The sequence below is a fragment of the Phyllostomus hastatus genome, unplaced genomic scaffold (genome assembly GCF_019186645.2).
Source record: "Phyllostomus hastatus isolate PE091 unplaced genomic scaffold, TTU_PhHast_1.1 phas_contig_40, whole genome shotgun sequence".
NCBI lineage: Eukaryota > Metazoa > Chordata > Mammalia > Chiroptera > Phyllostomidae > Phyllostomus > Phyllostomus hastatus.
The window spans coordinates 54,357,859-54,379,462 of NW_025333872.1; the positions used below are offsets into that span (position 1 = coordinate 54,357,859).

General features: G+C 36.6%; 1 protein-coding gene across 2 annotated transcripts in view; it reads left to right on the forward strand.

Moving 5' to 3' along the window:
• Positions 1–16,805, forward strand: part of LIN28B (lin-28 homolog B) — a 111,703-nt gene extending 94,898 nt beyond the window's left edge. For both annotated transcript variants that reach the window (XM_045844179.1, XM_045844180.1), the window contains one exon: positions 16,436–16,805. In XM_045844179.1, coding sequence (XP_045700135.1) covers positions 16,436–16,805 — 370 coding nt within the window. The remainder of the gene's footprint in view (positions 1–16,435) is intronic.
• The last annotated feature ends 4,799 nt before the right edge of the window (positions 16,806–21,604 follow it).

Here is a 21,604-nt window from a genome sequence, read left to right on the forward strand (position 1 = left end):
TAGTTTAGTGTGGTTGTATTTTTGGTTTTATGTTTAGTCCTGGGGTGTGACCCTTCCTCTAGGGTATGGTTCTTCCTTATTCATAAGGTATGAGCTTACTGAGATTTCAACTGAATGCCCAAGGTGCTGGACTTGGACTCCATTGTGGTCTCTCCACTCTGGCTGATGTCTCCCAGCACAGTGTGCCCTTGGGTACTTGTTTACTTCTTCAGCAAACCCGTCTCTTTTCTGTTTTCCACTCTCACTCTGTGTATAGGTGTGGATGGTTCTCTTTTGCACTGATCTCTTCTCTCCAGTAGTCTGTCCCACAAATTGCCTCATGAACCCTGAACTCAAATCTGTACCTCTTTGGCTCTCTGATACCACTGTACCGTGCTTGGGTTCCAACTTCTTGATCCCTAGTCCCTGAAGTCTACTCAGGCAGAAAGTCAGGTCAAATGTGCTTACTTTAAACATCCCCACCCCCATAAATCATTACAGATTTCCACTGCCTATTGTTCCATTCAGTGTCTGTAAACAGTTAGTTCATACACGTTTTCCAGTTCTGTAGTTGTTTACTGAAGAAGAGGAAGTATAATAACAGTAAGCCTGTCATGGTCAGAAGTCTACAGAACCTATGTATTCTTAATTTTCTTTGTAACACAGAGATAAAGAATGTATATTGTAAAAAATTACATGTAAAAATCATGTATTTTGGGATTACAAATTATTTTTCAGCCTTACTGTGGTAGTTTCCAGAAGTGCTTCCTTTTTAACTTCTTGTATATTTTTTTTTGTTTTTCAATCCATCATATATTCCCCATCAGCTATTAAACAGTGGTGGTTTCCAAGGTCTTTTTGTATGCTTCACACTGAAGTTATGTCTCAGTGTGTGGTGGAGCTAAAAGATGCATGATACATTTCCTATTATACTTCGTCACTATTGTCTACCAAATTGGATATTGCACTTTTGAAATAAGTCTAGCTCATTTGAAGAGTATTATATATTTTTATTTTTTAATATTGTTTTTAAATTTGTCTTGACATGTTATGCTCCTTCAATTAAGGTGATTTTCCTTTCACTTGTTGTATATAGGTACATTCATATTGATTATTCCTATATTCCCTTGTACCCCCTGTATTTTCCTGTGCCTGGTATGAAATGGTTTCTATGAAATCCAGATGTATTTATCATAAACAAGTACAAGCACTGACAATTTCATTATGTCTTTTAGTGTGGTTTTGTTACTGTATTTTTCATTGAAATATGTATTTCCCCTGCTCCTGCCACATATTATAGTTAAGTTATGTATATGTATAATAAATGCACACAGATGGGCAGAGGTAGGTTTACAGCTGTTCATATGGAAAAAGTCATGCAGGTTATGAATATTACAACAGTTTTATTAACTCAAAAGAATGTCACAAAGACAAAAAAAAGCCCTGGTTTTGCCCACTGTTGTGTGTGTGTGTATACATATCTGTATATATAAAACTTCTTACAGGATAGGAATAGGAGCATTACAAAAATATTTAGTATAAAAAGTAGGCATTGGCCTGATAATGTTAAGAACCATTGCTTTAAACATGTCAGCATTTACTTTTTCTGTAGTCTGTGTCTGATCAATCCAATACCTGAGGTCTTTGGGTCTGATTCTACTGGCTGTACTTTATGGTACCCTATTTTTTTATGTCTTTCATGATTTTTAACCACTTACATTTTTTGAATTTTTATCTATTGGTCTTCTTTGACTCCTGACTTGCTTGAAAGGTGCATTTTTTCCCCAAGGACTTTTGTGTGTGTGGGTGTGTTTGTTTTGTCTTGTGCCTGGAAGCACTTGTACCCAGTGAGAGCCATTAATAACAACCTCTCAGCTCATGCCACATCCACACTTGAACTGCAGAACCACACCATGCACAGTTTGGGCCGTGGTTATAAGTTATAAAGGGAGATTTGTTTTCTCTTCTTCCCATGTGGGGGATAGGAAAATTTTCATGCCATCCCTTTCTTCTGTCAAGTTTTTTGGTTTTGTTTTTCTCATTTATCTTTACATTTTGAGTGCAGTTTGTGAGAAGGGTTTCTAGCTCTACCAGGCAAGGTATCTTATTAGACTCCTAACTTCCAGACAGGTTCTACGCTTTGTTTCCTCCATCATCTCTTTTACAACATCAAAGCTTAAAGGCATTACTGGGCATTATCTCACAGGCATCTATAGATACCTCCAAGGTAGAGTTTGTTTCAGTGCCCTACTTTTACCACCTCAGTTTTCAACTTTCATTTTATTTTTCATTTCTAAGCTTTCCTTACATGCTTGCCTGATAAAAAGATGCATTTTCAAACGATGTTTTTAAAATATTTTCTCCAGGATTTTTCATTGTTTTTTAGTGGTATGATAAAAGTGTTTTCATATGCTACTTTCACGAGAATACAATTCATTGACTTTTTTTGTATGACTAATTTTTTTAAAAGCTTTTCATTTTTGCTCATATGAGTATTTAGAGTATTTGGTCATATTCTTCAGCCTATACTAGCAAAATATTTTTATTTCTAGGCATTGACTAGGATGATCAATTCAATGAGCTTGTTCATTTCTCTGCTTCTTATCCCCTTTCAGTCTGTGCCTTTAGCATTTGTCCACCTATTAAACTATATCAAGTGAAAGTACTGTTACAATTGTCCTTTTAGCAAAAATTTATTCTAAAAGAAACCAAAAGGACTTCTGGCCAAGATGATGGACACATAGGTAGACACACTGCGCCTCCTTGCACAACCAAAAGAAGGACAACAGCATATTTAAAAACAAAAAACAACCAGAACTGACAGAAAATCGAACCGTATGGAAGTCCAACAACCAATGAGTTAAAGAAGAAATATTCATCCAGACGGGTAGGAGAGGCAGAAATAGACAGCTGGGATAGAGAGAACTCACAGCAAAGCAGCAGCTGGCAGACTGGGTGTCCCACATTCCCATGTAGATAACTGGGAGGAACAACCAGGAGACAGACCACGCAACCCAAAGGCCCCAGCGCAGGGAAATAAAGCCTCAAACCTCTGACCGAAAACATCTGTGGGGGTTGAGGGAGCAGTGCGAGAGATTCCCAACTTCACAAGAGAGTTTGTTGGAGGGACCCACATGGGTCCTAGAACATACACAAACCCACCCACCTGGGAATCAGCACCAGAAGGGCCCAATTTGCTTGTGGGTTGTGGGGGAAGATACTGAAAACCAGCAGAGCGAGGAGCAAGTGGCATTGTTTCCTCTTGGACCCTTGCCCCACATACAGCATCACAACCCAGCAACATAGATTGCCCCACCCCAATGAACACCTAAGGCTCCGCCCCTTACTACTAACAGGCACACTGAGACAAAAAAAAAATGGCCCAAATGAAAGAACAAAGTTCCAGAAAAAATACAGCTAAGCAATGAAGAGATAGCCAACCTATCAGATGCATACTTCAAAACACTGGTAATCAGGATGCTCACAGAATTGGTTGAATGTGGTCACAAATTAGAGGAAAAATGAAGGCTATGAGAAGTGAAATAAAGGAAAATGTATAAGGAACCAACAATGACAGGAATGAAACTGGGACTCAAATCAATGGTTTGGAGCAGAAGGAAGAAAGTAACATTCAACCAGAACAGAATGAAGAAACAGGAATTCAAAAAATGAGAAGAGGCTTAGGAACCTCCAGGACATCTTTAAATGTTCCAACATCTGAATCATAGGGGTGCCAGAAGGAGAAGAGGAAGAGCGAGAAATTAAAAACTTATTTGAACAAATAATGAAGGACAACTTCCCCAATCCGGCAAAGGAAATAGACTTTCAGGAAGTCCAGGAAGCTTAGAGAGTCCCAAAGAAGTTGGACCCAAGGAGGAACACACCAAGGCACATCATAATTACATTACCCAAGATTAAAGATAAAGAGAGAATCTTACAAGCAGCAAGAGAAAAGGAGACAGTTACCTACAAAGGAGTTCCCATAATACTATCAGCTGATTTCTCAAATGCAACCTTGTAGGCAAGAAGGGGCTGGAAAGAAGGATTCCAAGTCAGGAAAGGCAAGGACCTACATTCAAGATTACTCTATCCAGCAAAGCTATCATTTAGAATGATTAAAGTGCTTCCCAGATAAGGTCAAGTTAAAGGAGTTCATCATCACCCAGCCCTTATTATGTGAAATGTTAAAGGGACTTATCTAAGAAAAAGAAGATAAAAAATATGACCAGTAAAATGACAACAAACTCACAGCTATTAACAACTGAACCTAAAAACAAAAACAAAACAAACTAAGCAAACAGCTAGAACAGGAACAGAATCACAGAAATGGAGATCACATGGAGGGTTATCAGGAGGGAAGTGGGAGGGGAAGCGAGGGGAAAAGGTACAGAGAATAAGTGGCATAAATGGTAGGTATAAAATAGACAGGGGGAGGTTAAGAATAGTATAGGAAATGTAGAAGCCAAAGAACTTACATGTACGACCCATGGACATGAACTAAAGGGGGGTAATGCGGGTGGGAAGGGGTATGCAGGGCAGAGGGGAATAAAGAGGGTAAAATGGGACAACTGTAATAACATAATCAATAAAATATATTTTAAAAAATTTCTAAAAAATATTGTATGATGCCATCCTCCCCAACTGGATAACAAATTTCCTTCTTGTCTTAGAAATATATTGTTCACTCTTTGATTCTTGAGTTTGAGAAAAATATGCATGTATCTCACATATTTACCTTATGTAAAGACTCATGATCTGAGTTACAGCTTATCCAATTAATTTCACCATCATGGTTAAGAGTCTGAGGTGTTGTTGTCTTTGTCTTTGTATTCTTATTCTTCTAACAATTGTGAAACATCTTCTGGCAATTTTCTTCTATTTGCCATTAAAGACAGAAAATGAAAAATTCTGAATTCTCAACTGTGTTTAATGCAAGATTAGAAAGAAAAAAGACTACAAAGAAATGCTGTCTTCTGAAGTTTTTTACATCTTCTTGGAAAAGCATACAATACTTGGGGCAATGCAGTATGGGAACTGATGTTGAAATAGTATTATCCAAACAACCTTTTCTCTCACCCTACCTGCCAGGGTATTTTTCAAGATTTGTTAGAAAAAAAAATAGAAGAATTATTCAGTGACTCTGTTTCTTTCGTCTTACTGAGAGAATAAACCAAATTCTTCATGTAAATTTCTACCAGTCAAAAATCAAAGGGTGACCAAAGGAGATGAAAACTCTATGGTTGAAATACTCAAGGAATTGGCTTTAAGACAAGCCAGTTTGGGCGGATACAATATGCACACATAAATTTGTTGATGTGTAGAATCCAGTCCTAATGGGTAACATTAAGAGTATTTGGATGCGTGTAAACAATCCTGTCTCTGTCCAGGGACCTATATGCTCTTCTCATACCTCCACCTTCAGTTTTTACCTCCATCCTTGGTTGACAGCTGTCTCTTTTTATATAAGTGGCCACATGTTCACATGTTAAAATGTTCAAATGGGGAAACAAGACTTCCTTAAGGGAGCAGTGATCAGAGAAAAGGTCTGCTGAATTCCTTAGCAGCATGACCATCAAGCTTTAGTCATATAAAAGTCTGGATGACATGAAGGGCAATTGCAGACAGTAAAGAGGAGTGGAGAAGTAGCCCCAAGGCCAAGAACACCTTACATGACTTTACCTTAACTTTAATTTTCAAAATCAGACCTGCGGAGAGGAGGTAATATCACAGTTTACGGAGTTACCCAAACATAGTAGCAATTTTCCTTGTTCAGTTGTCACCTACCTACCTACGTGGCGAACAATTTAAGAACTGCTGATTCTTGGTAAAGGGCAGTATAAAGTGAGTCACAGAAAGACCAGTTGGGCCGGGGGCAGTGGACATAGGTCATTTACTTCTCATCTGTACCTCATCATTTTCCTCTGTAGCACCTGGTGCTGGAATAGATCAAATTTATCGATCATTAGAGCCTTTCCTTGATGGTTTCAGCACATTAGTTTTAACTCCTTATGATTCCTGAGTAAGTATAGAGAAGGTTTGGCACAATCTCCTGTTGCCTCTTGCACATGAATTAATCCTGAGGGTCTATTTTAGACAGATGCTGCAAAACAGTGTGCCCTAGGACAACAGGTCCCTTATAAAAATTTTTATGCTATTCATATAAACTTTGTTTAGATGGAAAGTGTACACACAGTTCTCACTAATTCAGTAATATAGCAACAATTCAGTAGTAATATTAATTTGGTAGTATAACAATAAGGAGGCTTTTGACACTCAATGTTCATAAAAACTCATACTACCAACATTATTACTTTCATCAAAGATAACTCAGTCATGGTAACTTCCTTCAAAGCTTTGAATTACCCATTTGACTGAATAATAATAATAATGACAACTCATTTGGCTAAAACTAAGGTAGCATCATCTTTTAATCTGCCCTCTTTCACCTCCAGCTTGCGAACAGTTTGCACACCCAGAACTGCTGTCTAACCTTCTTCTGCACAGTTCCTCTGACATGCTACTAAAATTGATTCTTGACCTGTGTACAAGCTCTTCGAAATTTCTCATATTGTCTCTTCTTTTTGTGTTCTAACGGAGGAGTATATGTGATAAAATGTGAACTAGTCACATTTTAATTTTGCAGTTATCTGTATACCTAAGGTTTTTTTAATATCTAAGTAATTTTATTTATTATGTATATAAATTCTTTCATATACGGTTTAGATATTCACATTCACTTCTCCAGATAACAAACTATTGCTTCACATATAAAGTAATCATGACAAAATTCCTGTTTTAAAATTTGTTGTGCTTCTAGCCAAATGTTTATCAGTAGTAAAAAAAAAAATTTGAATGTGCCATCAAGAAAAAGATACCACCTTAGAATGACTTGTGAAATCATGCCAACCATAAAAATAAGGCTGTTTTACAGAGCCACAGTCTAAAAGAAATCATGTGATGAGCAAGAAAATTCCCCATAGAACTTGACACAAAAGCAGTCACGGAATTGTGTCTCGTCAGGCCCACCCAGTGCTTATTTACAGAGCCTGTCATACCCCTGGCACTGGCGAATGTGAAATGGTCTGGTGAAAAGCAAGTGGTGTAGAAGTTTTATCTTTTCAGCATCACTGCTATCATAGATAATTGAACCAACATTTTCAGATTGCATATTGTGATCTGATTCTTCCATCTAAGCAAACATCTAGTTTTGATTATGTCAGGATAAGTTAAATATTAAATGCCTTTCCTTTCCTTCATATTTGCTACCAGCACTAACCTTCTAAAAATACACTATACCTGAAGGTCAGTGTGACCAAAGATGGTAGATAAACTGACCTAGGTTTCAACAAGAATTGAAACCTGCAGTTTTGGGTAGTTACAACACTGCCACTTCAGAAATGCATGTGGCTTTTATCCAGTGCACATTGTCCTGACCTGCACATTCCTCCGGGTTGTGCTGAGATCATTGTCTGCTGCCTGTGAGACAGGTTCTGTTTCCCAACACACTTTTTGCTCCCAAGAAATTGGAAAGCATTAAGTTATCTATGTTAGTACATTTTTCTTCTTGTTTTTTCTACTTTTCCATTAGTCAGAACAGATTACCTGTCTGGGATGTTTTTTTGTCACTTAAATGTGAGATAACATTTCTATTTAAAAGACAGATTTAACTTTTGACCCAGAATTCATGGTACAAAGTGGGAAAGTCTCAACAAAGGTTTTTGTTCCATGAGAATTGCCATTAACTCTACCAACTACTTTTAAACATGATGGAATGAAATACAAAAATGTCTGGCTTATAATTGTACCTGATGGAAGTGTCGTTACATGAAAAAGACTCCCTTTGCCCCCATTTCTCCAATGATTTCTGGTCCCTTCCATGTCCTCGTTTTAACCTTCTGTGTGTTCCATCCCTACTTCTCCTGGTACCCTGCATCCCACTCATCACATATCCATCCCCCACATTTTCCATCTTCCCTTGTTTTTATGAGATGAAGAAAGGTTTATAAATAGAGCTATTACTGTATTTTAGTTGATTTTCAAGATACTCTGGTACATTTTTAGCTGGCATTACAATATAGATGTCAGTCTATGGCATTAATCAGAAAGTATCCAAGAACTAATAAACAAACATAAGACAATCCAAAAAGCAGTCAGAAGACATTGTCAAACAAGATAAAATATGTAACTATGTATCTTACCATTCAGCTAATGATTCACATACATTTCATTAGGATCTAGTACAAAGTTGTACATGTAGTAGATACTAAGTGCCTGTATTTTTCTGTTTTTCATTTGAATTTATGAAAATTATTGCATCAGTGTTATATAAGTAGTTGAATCCACTAACAGATAAGGTACTGAGATAATTTCTCATCATGGAACCAACCACATAATTCATGAAGTTAGAACAGTAGTTAGCAAGTTTAAAAAAAAACACACACACACCCCCACTCCTTGAACTCAGTACAGATCCCAGATAACTTTAGTAAATGATCCAAAAACTGAAGTTTGGAGGAGACAGACTATTCATTTCTACTGCCAGAAGTTCTAGAGTTTGAATGCACATTAGTTCCATGCCAGAACAGACTGGCTCTTGCTTGCTATGAGTAGAACTAGGCGATACAGAACTGTCCAAACATCTATCATTTACCATGCACCAGAAAGAACAGAATGGCAATTACAGTGACTAAATTTTGCTTTTTAAATATAACATTGCAAACTTACTCTGGAGGTTGTAGACCACCTGTTATGGACTTGCTTATGCTCTAAGTATAGAAGACAAGAGTGAGAAATAGTTACTTTATCAGTGGCACTCTTTTAGACAATATGTGATCTTAGTATTAGAGCTTTTAAAAATCCCATGGCTAGTAGATTTTATTAAAAGCAGAGATGTTATTATTGTATCTACCTACATAAGAAAGTAATTTTCTATTTCAAAGCCAACAGAATTTAGCTATTAGGAGAAATGTTTAAATGAGTATATCCATACTAAACAAGTGCAAATGCTTTTGAAAACTATTTTAGATAGAGGCAACAGAAGGTGGAGAATTAAAAGAGTTGTTATGGGAAATCAATAAAAGTTAATTGGTAATGATGGTTGAAGTTTAGAGAAAGCATCAATAGATTCAAGAGCTATAAATTATCACCCATTCTGATGACATGGGCGACTACACATTGAACCCATCTTTGATTGATGAACTAAGAATTGAATAATGGCCTCAGAAAAAGAAATCACTTCTGAAGCCAAACTCAGTAGATTTACAGTGTTTTCCTTCCAGAAATAAATAAGGATTGGTGATGGTAAAAGGTTGTGGGGTTTTGTGCTACCACAGTCAGAAATTTTAGGGAGTCATTTTTCTTTCCCAGTAAGGAAACGAAACATATATACCTTTCCTCTTTCCTTTCTTTCTGCCTTCCTTCCTCCTTTCCTTGCTGCCTCATTCCCTCCCTCTCTTCTTCCTTTCTTTTCCTTTTCCTTTTCCTTTTCGAGGCATCAGTGATCTGTTGAAACAGTATTTTGGGAGATGTATTTACTGGTTTGAACCAATTCTTCATGGCTGAGATTATACAGTAATCTCTCAGTAAGGTTGTTGGTGCAGAACCTGGGTTTGTACACAGCTGTGGTTCTTAAGGCGCTTCACACTCTAGTTTCCTGGGAAGCTTTGTTTGAGCAAAAAAGAAAAAGAACTTACAAACACAGACATCAATGTGGTGATTGTGGGGAGAGGCGTCGGGGGAGGTGGGAGAGGGCATAAGGAGGATAAATGGTAATGGAAAAAATACAATAAAAAGAAGTATTTTTTAAAAAGTACTGATGATGCCTAGAGCTCTGCCTTGGAGGTTCTGATTTAATTGGTCAGGAGTAAGACACAGGCATTAGTATTTTTAAAAAGCTTTTAAGATGATTCTAGAGCTATTTGGTATGCAGGTTCATTGTCGGATGACTAACATTAATAATGAACATCAAATTAAAAAATGGAAGTGAAGATTTATAATTGTTCTTTTTTCTTAAACAAATAATATATAGATTCTTGTTACTTAAAAAAGAAACCACTAAAATTTAGGAAGTAAAAATGAAATTCTCCTTTACCTTACTAACTCTTCACCAGATGTAACCACTGTTAATTTATGGTTTATCTTTCCAGTGGTTTTTCTTTGCATTTAAAAATGCATACAACTACTTATATATAGTGTTTTTGCAACAAATAAGATTATAATACATCTATGTATTATCCTGTGGTTTGTTTTTTTCACTTTTTAGGAGATCTTTCCAAATCAGTACAAATAGATCCACCTCATTTTTAAAATATTCTTTTACTTCACTCCTTTTAATGCCTGCAGTGTTTCTTGGTATGAATGTACTTTAATCTCTTTTTCATTTCCATATATTTACAACTTAGTGGTAAGGAATATGGACTCTGGTCCTAGGTGGTGTAGCTCAGTGGATTAAGCGCAGGCCTGCAAACCACAAAGGTCACAAGTTCCATCCCCAGTCAGGGCACATGCCTGGGTTGCAGGCCAGGTCCCCAGTAGGGGGTACAAGAGAAGCAACCACACATTGATGTTTCTCTCCCACTCTTTCTCCTTTCCCTCCCTTTTTTCTAAAAATAAATAAATAAAATCTTAAAAAAAAAGAATATGGACTCTGTAGCCAGACTACTGTATTTGATTATAAGCATTTATTATTGTTGTTAGCATTATCATTTAATTTTTCTATTTTTTGCCAATATGGACAATACTGTAGTTAATATCTTAGTACCAAAATCATTGTGCTTACTAGTGAATATTCCCACAGGGCTGATTGCTGGAGGTAGAGTTGCTAGGTCAGATGGTATGTGTATAAATATTTTGAAATATGTCAAATTGCCCTCCAAGAGAAGCGGTCTCAGTATGCATTTGTTCCAATGATAGAAAATCCAAATGTAATATTTATTTCAAGGCCTAACGAGACCATCTGCACACAGTGTGACTATACAGGCTGACTAAAGCGTCAGGTTGCTTTATTTTGACTGGGATTTAATTGAGTCAGTTTGCTAGCTCTGACTGTAGCATGTCAACCTGATGTTCTGATTTACAGTCATAAACAGGTGACTAAGGGGAATGGAAAATTATTTACTAATTTTTTAGACAAAATATTTTGACACAGAAAGTACGAGAAGGGTAGAAATAAAACTGGGCAGTGATAGTGACAAGTCTGGACCGGACTAGTTTCAACCTTTAATCTCACAGAGAGAAGTTCACTTCCCCACAGCGTGGTGACAGAGCAGAAACCCAAATCTGAAGAAAGATCTACTTCAAATTTGTGTGTGTGTGTTGATGTTTTACATTCAGGGCCCTATATATTTTTAGGCTGACATATAGTAAATTTACATCAATGTTGTCAGGTGTGATGTTTTTATGTAATTAAAATACAAGTGAAATTTATTATTTTCAATTACAATTTCCTTCTATAGAAACTGAATCTAAATATTTTCATCCGTACAAGTAGATATAGCAGTACTTCATAGGACTTGGGGGAGGACTAATTATACAACACATTCAAAACCTTTTATACGGTGTCTGGAACATAGTAAGCTCTCAATAAATTGAGCCTATTATAATTTCTGTTATTGTCATTTTAATTCTGTTAACATTATGTTCAGCCCTGTTGTGGTGTATAGGTTACTTTATTTTTAGCATTAAAGTAATTAAGGGGGATATGGAGTTCTGTATTTCGAAAGATACAAATAAATAATTTTTGTGTTATGTATGTATTTGTTCCATAAGAACCTTTTTAAAAGAACATGGACTCACCACTAATATTTTTGAAAACTGAATACTATTCTTACCACTGTACTTAGGAAGACTCTTAACAGTTTACTTAAGTGTTTTATTATTTAATTGGCTTATGGTCTTAGGAGTTTGGATGTAAGAAGGAGGAAATTAAAAGAAGCATAAATTCGCATAAAGAATAGGTTGCTTTGATAGAGGTCAGAGAACATGTGCACTGTCTTGAAAGGCATTTCCAGCTCTGTGATTCATCCAAGTTTTCTAACTCTCCCCTCGATATGTTGGAGCAGATTGTATGCTGTGGGCAAACTATACCCAAGTATAAATTTAGATTGTTTGGGAGATACCAGAACAAAATGGGGCATTCATCTGGAAGGTTGGTCTTAGAATCTTTCTCTCTTGCCCTCAGGAAATACAGAGTGGGCAGACTGCTTACAGAAGCTAAACTCTGGATCTTTCCTTTTCCTGATCTTTCTCGGGTTCTCTGATGGCATTTCTGCCCATCCACCTCCCACCACCATCAGACTTGGATCCAACGCTCCCCGTGTTTGGTTGATTGGCACACAATTGAATTAGATAACAAGTGTTCAGACACATTAGCATTGAAAACTATAGATTTGATGAAAATTATTAGTATTATTAGTTCTGGATTTTAGTAGGACTGTATCAAGATTAAAATGATAAACAATCTCTTTAGAGTCAGTTATCTTTTTCCCAAAGTAGTTTTCGAAATTCTTTCCAATGTGGCTTTCCTTTAGCCTCTCTGGCCTCCCATTGGGAAACTGCATTGATTTTTTTTTTCCTCTCCATTGATTTTTTTTTCCTCTCACTTTTCTTCTCCAGGTATTTTTATGTGCTCCTTTCCAATATTCACTCCTTCCCACCCTGTATCTTGCAATTTTTGTCCACTCCATGTTCTCTCCCTGATACTGCTTTACTTACTGTTCTTTTAATATATCATTTCTCTTGAAAAGCTTACAAATCATCATATTCTTATTCGTAATGCCTCCACCAAACTCCCCAAAATACAGATTTAAGTTTCCAAATTCTTATTAAACTAACACTTTACAAATACTTAGATGCACCTAAGTTACATTTTTATCCACTACATTTTTAGACAGGCAAATCTGGCTCTCATCTGTGTGTGGTATTACCCCTCTGGCCAATTTTTAAAAATCACTTTTGGGATCCAGGGGAAATACACAGTCGTTGAATTGTTTCATTTAAGCTATTGAGGTGTTTAAAAATCAGTGTTTCTATATGTCTATATAATCTAGTGGTCTTCAGTTGAGCTCAGTTCTGTTATTGCTGATATAAGTTACTTATTTGGTGTTCTACACTCCCAAAATGATAAGTTTTTCAAGGACTGTAGCAGATCTGAATTCTGATTTCCTAATCAGAGTTTCCATTTTTTATTATAGAATCCTGAAAACTTGGCTATATTTTGATCAACCTATTAATTAATGTACATTTTGGGGCTTAGTTTATAAAACTCATAATTACTTTTTTCATAATGTAATTAAATATTCCTAAAGATGTAAATCTAAAAGATTTGTTTTTATTTATTTGCAATTTTAGATGCTAATATAACAATTGTTGGCTTTCTTCTTTCATTTAAAAATTGTGATATTCTTTTTAAAAAGTGGCTCCAATATGATTATTTCCCATTTTAAACATCCTATAAAAAGTAATATAGAATTAGAATTCTATATTACTCTCTTTAGGATTAAAGAGAATAATAATTCTCTTTGGAATTAAAGTATAAAGTAATTCTGTGAAGAATTTGATAACCTAAGATAATTTGAACATTTTGTTTATTTTTATCTTTATGTTCAATATATGAGAAAATATCCTTTGTGCCACTGGTTCATCATTTTGTAAAGTACTTAACATTAGTTGGGTTATCAAAATACATACAGAGTATGGTTTATTTGTATATAGTCTTTTGCTTGTCAGTCTGTGCCCTTATACAGGGATGGGCAAAAGTATGTTTACAGATGTAATATAAATAAATAGTACAATAAATAATAACATAAGAATAAACTGTTTTGTGTATGTATACATATTTTCACCCACCCCTGTATTTTTTAAGCTTGTAGCTATACACATGCACACATGCCATTTTTATGTTCACACCACAGTGTAATTCATTCAAACTAACAAAAGTAACCCTATTTGGAGAGGTGTGGAGAGTGAGCCTGGGAGACTAGTGCCACATACAGCGTATGTGGAGCATGTGGTCTGGTAGCCTTTGTGAGCTGAAAGGTAACTGAACATTTCCATTTTGGTTATCAGTCCTTTGGGAAGGAAGGGGTTTCATAATGGTTTGTGATCTGCACTCTTAGTAAGAGTGATTGACATTGAATGATTAAATAGAGGAGAATAAATACCACTCTTTCCCTTTAAAGGCTGAGCATATATATACACTGAATGCAAATCTTTTCAGAGTGGAAGGCCGACTGGCCTAATGATGGCACATATCTGAAAAGATGGGGGGTGGGGGTGAATTAACTATCCAAGTCAAAATGCAAGGAAACCAAAATTATATAGTATCCTTAAAAATAACTTTTAAAACCCAAATGTAATGGTAAATGCACATGTAGAATATGATGGAAGACCCCATTTGTGAAAGCGGAATCCTGACATCAGGCCCATGGTAAATGAGTGGGCAGAATGATTCCCTAAATTGGATAACGCGTATATGCCACAGTGGCTGATGAAATTGATGTGTCCGTGGGAGAGCCTGCTCTATTACTGCAGCCTTTAACCCATTTTCCCTTTCTTTGAAAATGAGCTCCTAAGTGGATGTTATCCTCAAGAAAGTGAATTTAAGTCAAAGGAGATACTTTATAGATGGGCTAATTTAAGAATTCACTTACCTGTTATAGAAAAGAACTATACAGGAAAACGTTATTATAAGTAATATGGTTACTTTTGAAAGGTGGTATTTTTGAAAGATGCCCTTTTTAAGTATTATTTTGGAGACCTGAATTTCCAGCATTAGCGATTTTTATTCTTTAATTTTGCATTATCTTTTAAAACACATGGCTGAAACAATAGTGAAACTTCATTGTAGTTTTAGTTACAAAGTTTTATTTATTATATTAAGGCATGTAATTACACAATAAATAATTTAATTAGAAAAAGAACTGTCTTGGTTTTTCCCTTTAATTTTTGATAATATGTTATATTTTTCCCCTAGGTAAAATACTTGTTAATATCGCAAAGAATAAAAGCCCATCTTGTGAATTCATTATTCTAGCATCTATTAGGTACCACTAATAACTGGAGAGGCAGGCTATAGTTTTCCTAGTTTTTGCCAAGTAAAAATTTCACTCTTTATAACATATCCCAGAAAATAAAATACCAAGTATCCTACATATACTGCTCAGTAGATTAGTATTAGCTTACTAGCTTGTCTTTGAAATATATGGTAATGTAAGTTATTACTTACATTACTGCTGTTCTCACACACACAAATCTAATTACAATTATTTTGTTATAATATTCTTAAGCTGACTCTCACAATTACCACTTTTTTGCTCTTTCTTAAAACTTTGCGACCTACTGTTTGTGCTTTATAATGAGAATTATGGTGTCATCAATGTATTTGAAAATAAATGTAAAATAGAAAGTCCTTAAGATATTTCATTTAGATACAAATCAATAAGCAAATTCTATGCTCAAAAAGTAGAGTAAAAACATTTGTAATTATCAAATTTTATTTTCTCCACTTTATGCTGTTTTGTTGTTTTAATATAAAATTTTAGAAGAAAATCTGACTGAAATTGAGCATGCATCTTCCAAATAATTTAACTTGTTCAGCTTTTAGAAGCAAAATCAAATTTTCAAACATCTAATACAAAGCTATGCATACTTAAATACTAACTAAGGAGGGCTTTATGTTTATCTCAATTTAGAATAATTACCTGAGGAGAAAACAATTTCTTATAGAAAGTAAGGATAGTAGATTCTTTCCATCACTGAACTCTTCCAACCTTTTTAAATCCAACCTAAGTATTTAGAAGCTTTCTTTTATAGCATTCTTCTGGGTCAGATACTTACCGTATTGCTCCAGAATTACTTGGTAATTTGCCAGATATCATTCACCATAGACATCTGATTTTCACATATATCAAATTTCACTGCATTACTTAATCTGTACAAAGGAAAAATATTCTTCTAGTCGACTGGTTTCCATAGTCAATATAATTAATACTCAAAGAAATGTTAAACTGATAACATTTAAGTTGCTCTTTAACTTTTCCAGTTGCTGAGCACATTGCTGTATTATGTCAACAGTTGTATCTTTTAACTATCTTTTAAAGCTAGCTGGGGTTTTTGTTGTGGTGGTTGTTTAGCATTGGCTGCCCTCTAGTGGGCTAAACTGTTCTGTTACAATAACCTGTCAGGCCTTTCTAGATGGAAGTGATTCATTAGCTTTCATGTGTTACGTTGACTGGCGTGTTGAGGGCAGCTCGCTTTGTAACTTTGCTGGAGCGTTTTGGTGATGATGGCCTTTGAAGCTGCTGCCATGGTGAATTTCATTACATACTTATTAAGAAGGTACATTAAAATAAGGTGATCTCATTGACAGTGTGTGTCTTTTGGTATCTTTTTCAATACACAAAATAACGTTTGACACATACTCCCTACTTCTAAGCTGTTTTTGTTATTTTTGTTGCAGATGCTACAACTGTGGTGGCCTTGATCATCATGCTAAGGAATGTAGTCTACCTCCTCAGCCAAAGAAGTGCCATTACTGTCAGAGCATCACGCACATGGTGGCAAACTGCCCGCATAAAACTGTTGTGCAGCCGCCCGTCAGTTCTCAGGGAAGACAGGAAGCGGATTCGCAGCCATGCACGTCGGCTCTCCCACGGGAGGTGGTGGGAGGGCACAGCTGTGCATCACCCCCATTTCCTCAGGAGGCTAGGTCCGAGGTCTCAGAACGGCCCGGCAGGTCACCTCAAGAAGCTTCCTCCATGAAGTTGTCTGCAGCACCCGAAGAACAAAGCAAAAAGGGGCCTTCTGTTCAAAAAAGGAAAAAAACATAACCCTTCTTCTTAACGTATTGTTTTCTTTCCCCGGTTGGGAAGTCTACCTCATGCCAATACAGGGGAACAGTATTTCACAGACAGCAACTGACCTGGGGTTTTAACTACTGTTGAGGAACTGTGAATTTTTTTAAACAGACAAATCACTCTAAGCAAATTACATTTGAGCAGGGTGTCATGTTTTATGTAATCCAGAGAATGAGATACTATGTATACCTGTATGTGCATGTGTGAGAGGGGGAGAGCCTGAGTGCGGTGTGTGTGTGGAAGGATTTATATAGGGATGTAGACACACATATATAGAGTTTGTCTCTGTACATGTGTGTATAGAGATACAAGCACGCACCCTCCCTCCCAGAATTTGACAGCCCCAAGAACTAAACACTTGTGTGAAGCGTTTTAGATGGTGTCAGAAACAACCCCTGGAGTTTTTCTTGAAATACCACTCCCTTTACATCACACAGAAATAAAAACACGACTGTTACCTTTCGTGTAAACCAAAGGACACTTCAGATCTCAGAGCTGCCAATCACATGGTACTAAAGGTTTTTAAATAATTAGTCCCCCCAAGTTTGGGATTGCCTTTTTTCTTGTTATCTGTCCCGTGCCCCTGCCCCCTCTGAAGGCAGTACCTTAACTCCATCTGCCTCTGACTGCCATGAGTTTTTTGAATCCAGGAAGCATAACTCCAGAAAAGACAATGAATGTGTAGCTTCTGTGCCGATATTTCAATGTTTTTATTTCATATATTTTTATTGTAAATTAGATGCCTATTAAGAGAAAGGAATGGGAGAGGGCAATGTAAAAACATAGTGACTTGATTGCTTCCAGTGGTATTTTGTGACCGGCTTATTACCTTTTACCTGTTGTGAGGTTTTCTAGGGGACTGTGGCAGCAGCAGCTTCCCTGGACTAAATCAGTCCTTTTAACCATCACTTTGAGCAAGGGCTCTCCTTGTTTACTACTGAAGACCTTGGAGGAAAACTCCAGTTGTTTGGTATATATTTTGGTGGCTAGTTTTATTCCCCCTGGAGAGTTATCCAACTTGTTTCCAAAATAAACAAAACATCAGAGATACGAATAAAATGCCAGGGTTAAGGGTAAACTAAGTGGGTGCTCAGAATTGCCCAATATGTATGATCTTGGATATGTTGGAGGGTGTTTGGTGAGAGGCAACTAGAGTGATGAGCCTGAGGCAGAGGTACCAGAGCCTCTCCTACCAGAGAACTAGAAGGATTTTATACAATAAAATTGATCTCACATGAGTTCCCTTGGTTACTCATGCTAAAGTAATCTGTATGGTGGATCCAGGATGAACATGCAGTGATGGGGATAAAGACGCTTCTCAGGCTGGTCCTCAGTTATGTTAATTAATTGGTTAGGGAACATAGTATTGGTCCCTTTCAGGTTTCAGTCATGAAAAATTCATTTTGGTGTCACCCTGTTTATAGATGTTATGGGTATATTTCTGAAACATCTCCAAGAAGGTACCAATTCCTTGTAATGCTTAACATTGACAAATACAGTTTTGGTGTAAGCTCAGATAATCAAAAAAAGAAAGAGAAGAAAATCCAATGAGACCTATTCTAGTGAACAGTCTCCGCCCCACCCCCACTCGTCCTGCTGTAGGAGACGTGTGCAGCTGCTGCAGCGGCGGCAGGCCGGGCAGAAGGACACACGCCTGGGGCTGGGCCACCAGTCCTTTAGGGCTCAACTGGAATTCCACCGCAAAGTTTGTGAGCATCTCCGTGGCGCGCATACTGAAGGACCAGTGTGTAGTGATGCAACACTTACCTTTGACGATATTGAATGTGATATAGCTGTAGAGAAGTCCTTCCTCGCCTTATGTGAGGATTGTAAGCATATTTAAATTATGTAGACAAATCAAAGTGGCATTGCTTAAATTTTAGCAGGTATAATAAGCAGGTTAACAGTAAAAATGCAAAACATAATAAGTCACTTTGAAAGTTCAAACCAAAGTTCCTTGACCTTATAGAAATAAGTTATGGACTTGAGAATTGGACATGCCCTGTTTCCATGTTTAAAAGTTCAGAGCCGAAGTCATTTCTTTTTTTAAAGACATTTTATAACTGTGGACCTATGGGTGCAATTTAAAATCATTTTAAGCATCTAACCAGACTGAACTAAGACCACATACCAAACCTATCTTATGATTAAAAAGTCGGGGTTTATTTTTTATATAAGAATATTATCACTATTACATAATGTACTCAGGACAAAGAACTTTGCTCAGGGAACATACCATATGATGATGATGTTGTTTCTTTACAGAATAGTCTACAGTCCTGCTTACTCAAAACAAACCAAATAACTGACCTTTGTATAAGTATTATATGCTGGTGTTAGTAAACTACCTCTGTTTGACATAGATCAGAATTTCTGAATTTCAGGTAATAGTTCTCCTACTTTTCTTTCATGTGAAAATACTCTAAGGCAGAATTCCTGAACTCCTCGTATATGTGAATATCACTGATGTGAGCACAGTGTCCATTTACGTGGGTGAAATATAACTCTGTTTACAACAAAAGGCTACCTCGTAGTTGATGCATAGCACACCTTTATGCTGCTCCAGCCGCACAGTGGCTGATAATTCTCTGGTACAGAACCTTTTATACTATAGATAGCAATTCACAGCTGCATGTTTTTGACAAAAACTTGTGAATAATGAAGCATCTCATTTAGTTAGCAAAGTCTCCAAGGATTTCCTTAAATCTATCATGTACTTAGTTGAAAGAATTATGGGCACTCTTACACTTGAGCAAAGCAGAACACAGAAGCAATCTTGGAAATAGCTGATTTGCCCGGAGGTCAAGGCAGGAAGGGATAGCAGGAGGAGAGGTGTGTATGAGTTTATTCATGCTGGGCAAACAGTATAAAAGATGCCAATCTCCCTCATGTGTTTCTGTGCTGCCCTGAAGCCAAGCATATTGAAACATTATTGCCCTAGGCACACAACTTACTAGCACTGGCTTGCCAAGGAGTGGACGTAGAGTGGACGTGCACTGCCATTTCTAGATACTAAGGGATAAGGTCTGTGTGAAGCATCAGTTTACAGGGGTTACTCATGGGTTGGGCAGGAGGTCTGTGAATTACTTGCCCCTTGACCTCACCCCCCATGTCAACACAAACATAATTCCTAAGAAAGATGCTTTACCAATCTCAGCCCTGTGAGGTATTCGTTTGCTACATGGCAGATTATAGTGGAAACATTTTTATACTTGCATTTCTAGTCTTTACTAGACGACTTTGGGTGTATTTTTACAATGGAAAGATAGAACGATTTTTACCTGCTTATGATGACTTGGAAGTTTGGCGTGCAATGTAGGGGGAAAGATCAGGAAACATCATGTTGTTAATAAGCATCAATCCACCTACAAAACAGGATGTTTTTATTGCCGATTTTTAAAATACTCTTGCACCAGTGTGGCCCCAAGTTACTGCTAGTTGTATTTAGTTTGTGAATAGAAGCCCATAAGTGTTAATAGACTTTGTAACATTTATACAGGACATGGGAAATCTCATTAAGTCTTAAAGTTAATTTAAATTAATTTATCTGTTTTCTGTAAGAAATGTTTATCATAAAATATATATTGTGTATCTCCCCTTTGGTTATAAAAATTGGGAAAGTATGTACAAGTGCAGCTGCACTGACTTTAATTTTCTAGATGTCTTAATGAGATCTATTTGTTTTAGGGAAGAACAACGTGTTAAAAGCATCAAAGTCTGTCTTACATAGCTGTCATCAGCCTCTTTAAGATGTGGTGGTTGTGTGATCTGTGTCATAGTTCAGTTAGAGTGAGAAGTTCACCTATGAATCATTTTTAAATTTTATATGTGGAGCGAAGCTGCAAAGTTATGGCAAAGTACTGTACTGTGAGAAACTATTATGATGTTTAATACATCTGTGGCTTAACACTTGTGAGAGTTACCAGCTTGAAAATGATGGTGTTGACTACCTCTTGAATTACTTACATCTGTCAACCACTGGCACCAACCACCAAGCTGGCTTTAATAAGTATGTGTTGTTGGTTTTTTTGGTTTTTGTTCTTTTTTTTTTTGTATTCACAACCCTAACCATACTAGAGACCAAAGTGAACACTGATTTCTATATGTCTTTAATACAGTTTTATCTAGTGTTTTTAAATTATCCTGTGTAGTATTTAGATTGCCTCATTGTCCAATGTAACTCATGTTGTTTACAAGTGGAAATAAGTGAAACACTTGAACTGTATGTTTTTACAGGACAAAAAAGGAGATGTTGCAAATGGCGCTTCACTTGTGTACAGTCATTCCGACGGGCTCAAGTACTGCTGGCCTTTCTGCAGACTGTGGGGTTTATATTCTCATTTTATGCCTAATGTCTTATTCTATCAATGCCTAGTGTCTTATTCTGTCAACTATGGATATTTTGAGGTCTAAAGAAATTACGTGATTAAAAATAAAGCATATAACTTTGGCATTTATGATGAGTTTGGGAGTTTTTTCGTGATTTGTATGATTGCTCAATTCAATTAATGGGTAAAAGGCCATTTAGGCAGTATTCATGGATCTGAGCATAAATTAAGTAGTTTTAACATGTCTTCAGATAGACGTCCTTATAAATATGGGCCTTCCTTATGACGGTAGCGATGGTGAATGAATGCATGAAGGAGGAAAGATGGGTTCCGTCATCGTCACAACTTGTCCGGGTGTGGCCAGTGTGGATTGTGGGAGCTTGTCCATCAAAATGCTCCCTTCCTGTGTTCAGGAAAAGTCACCTGAAATGAGGATGTTCAGGA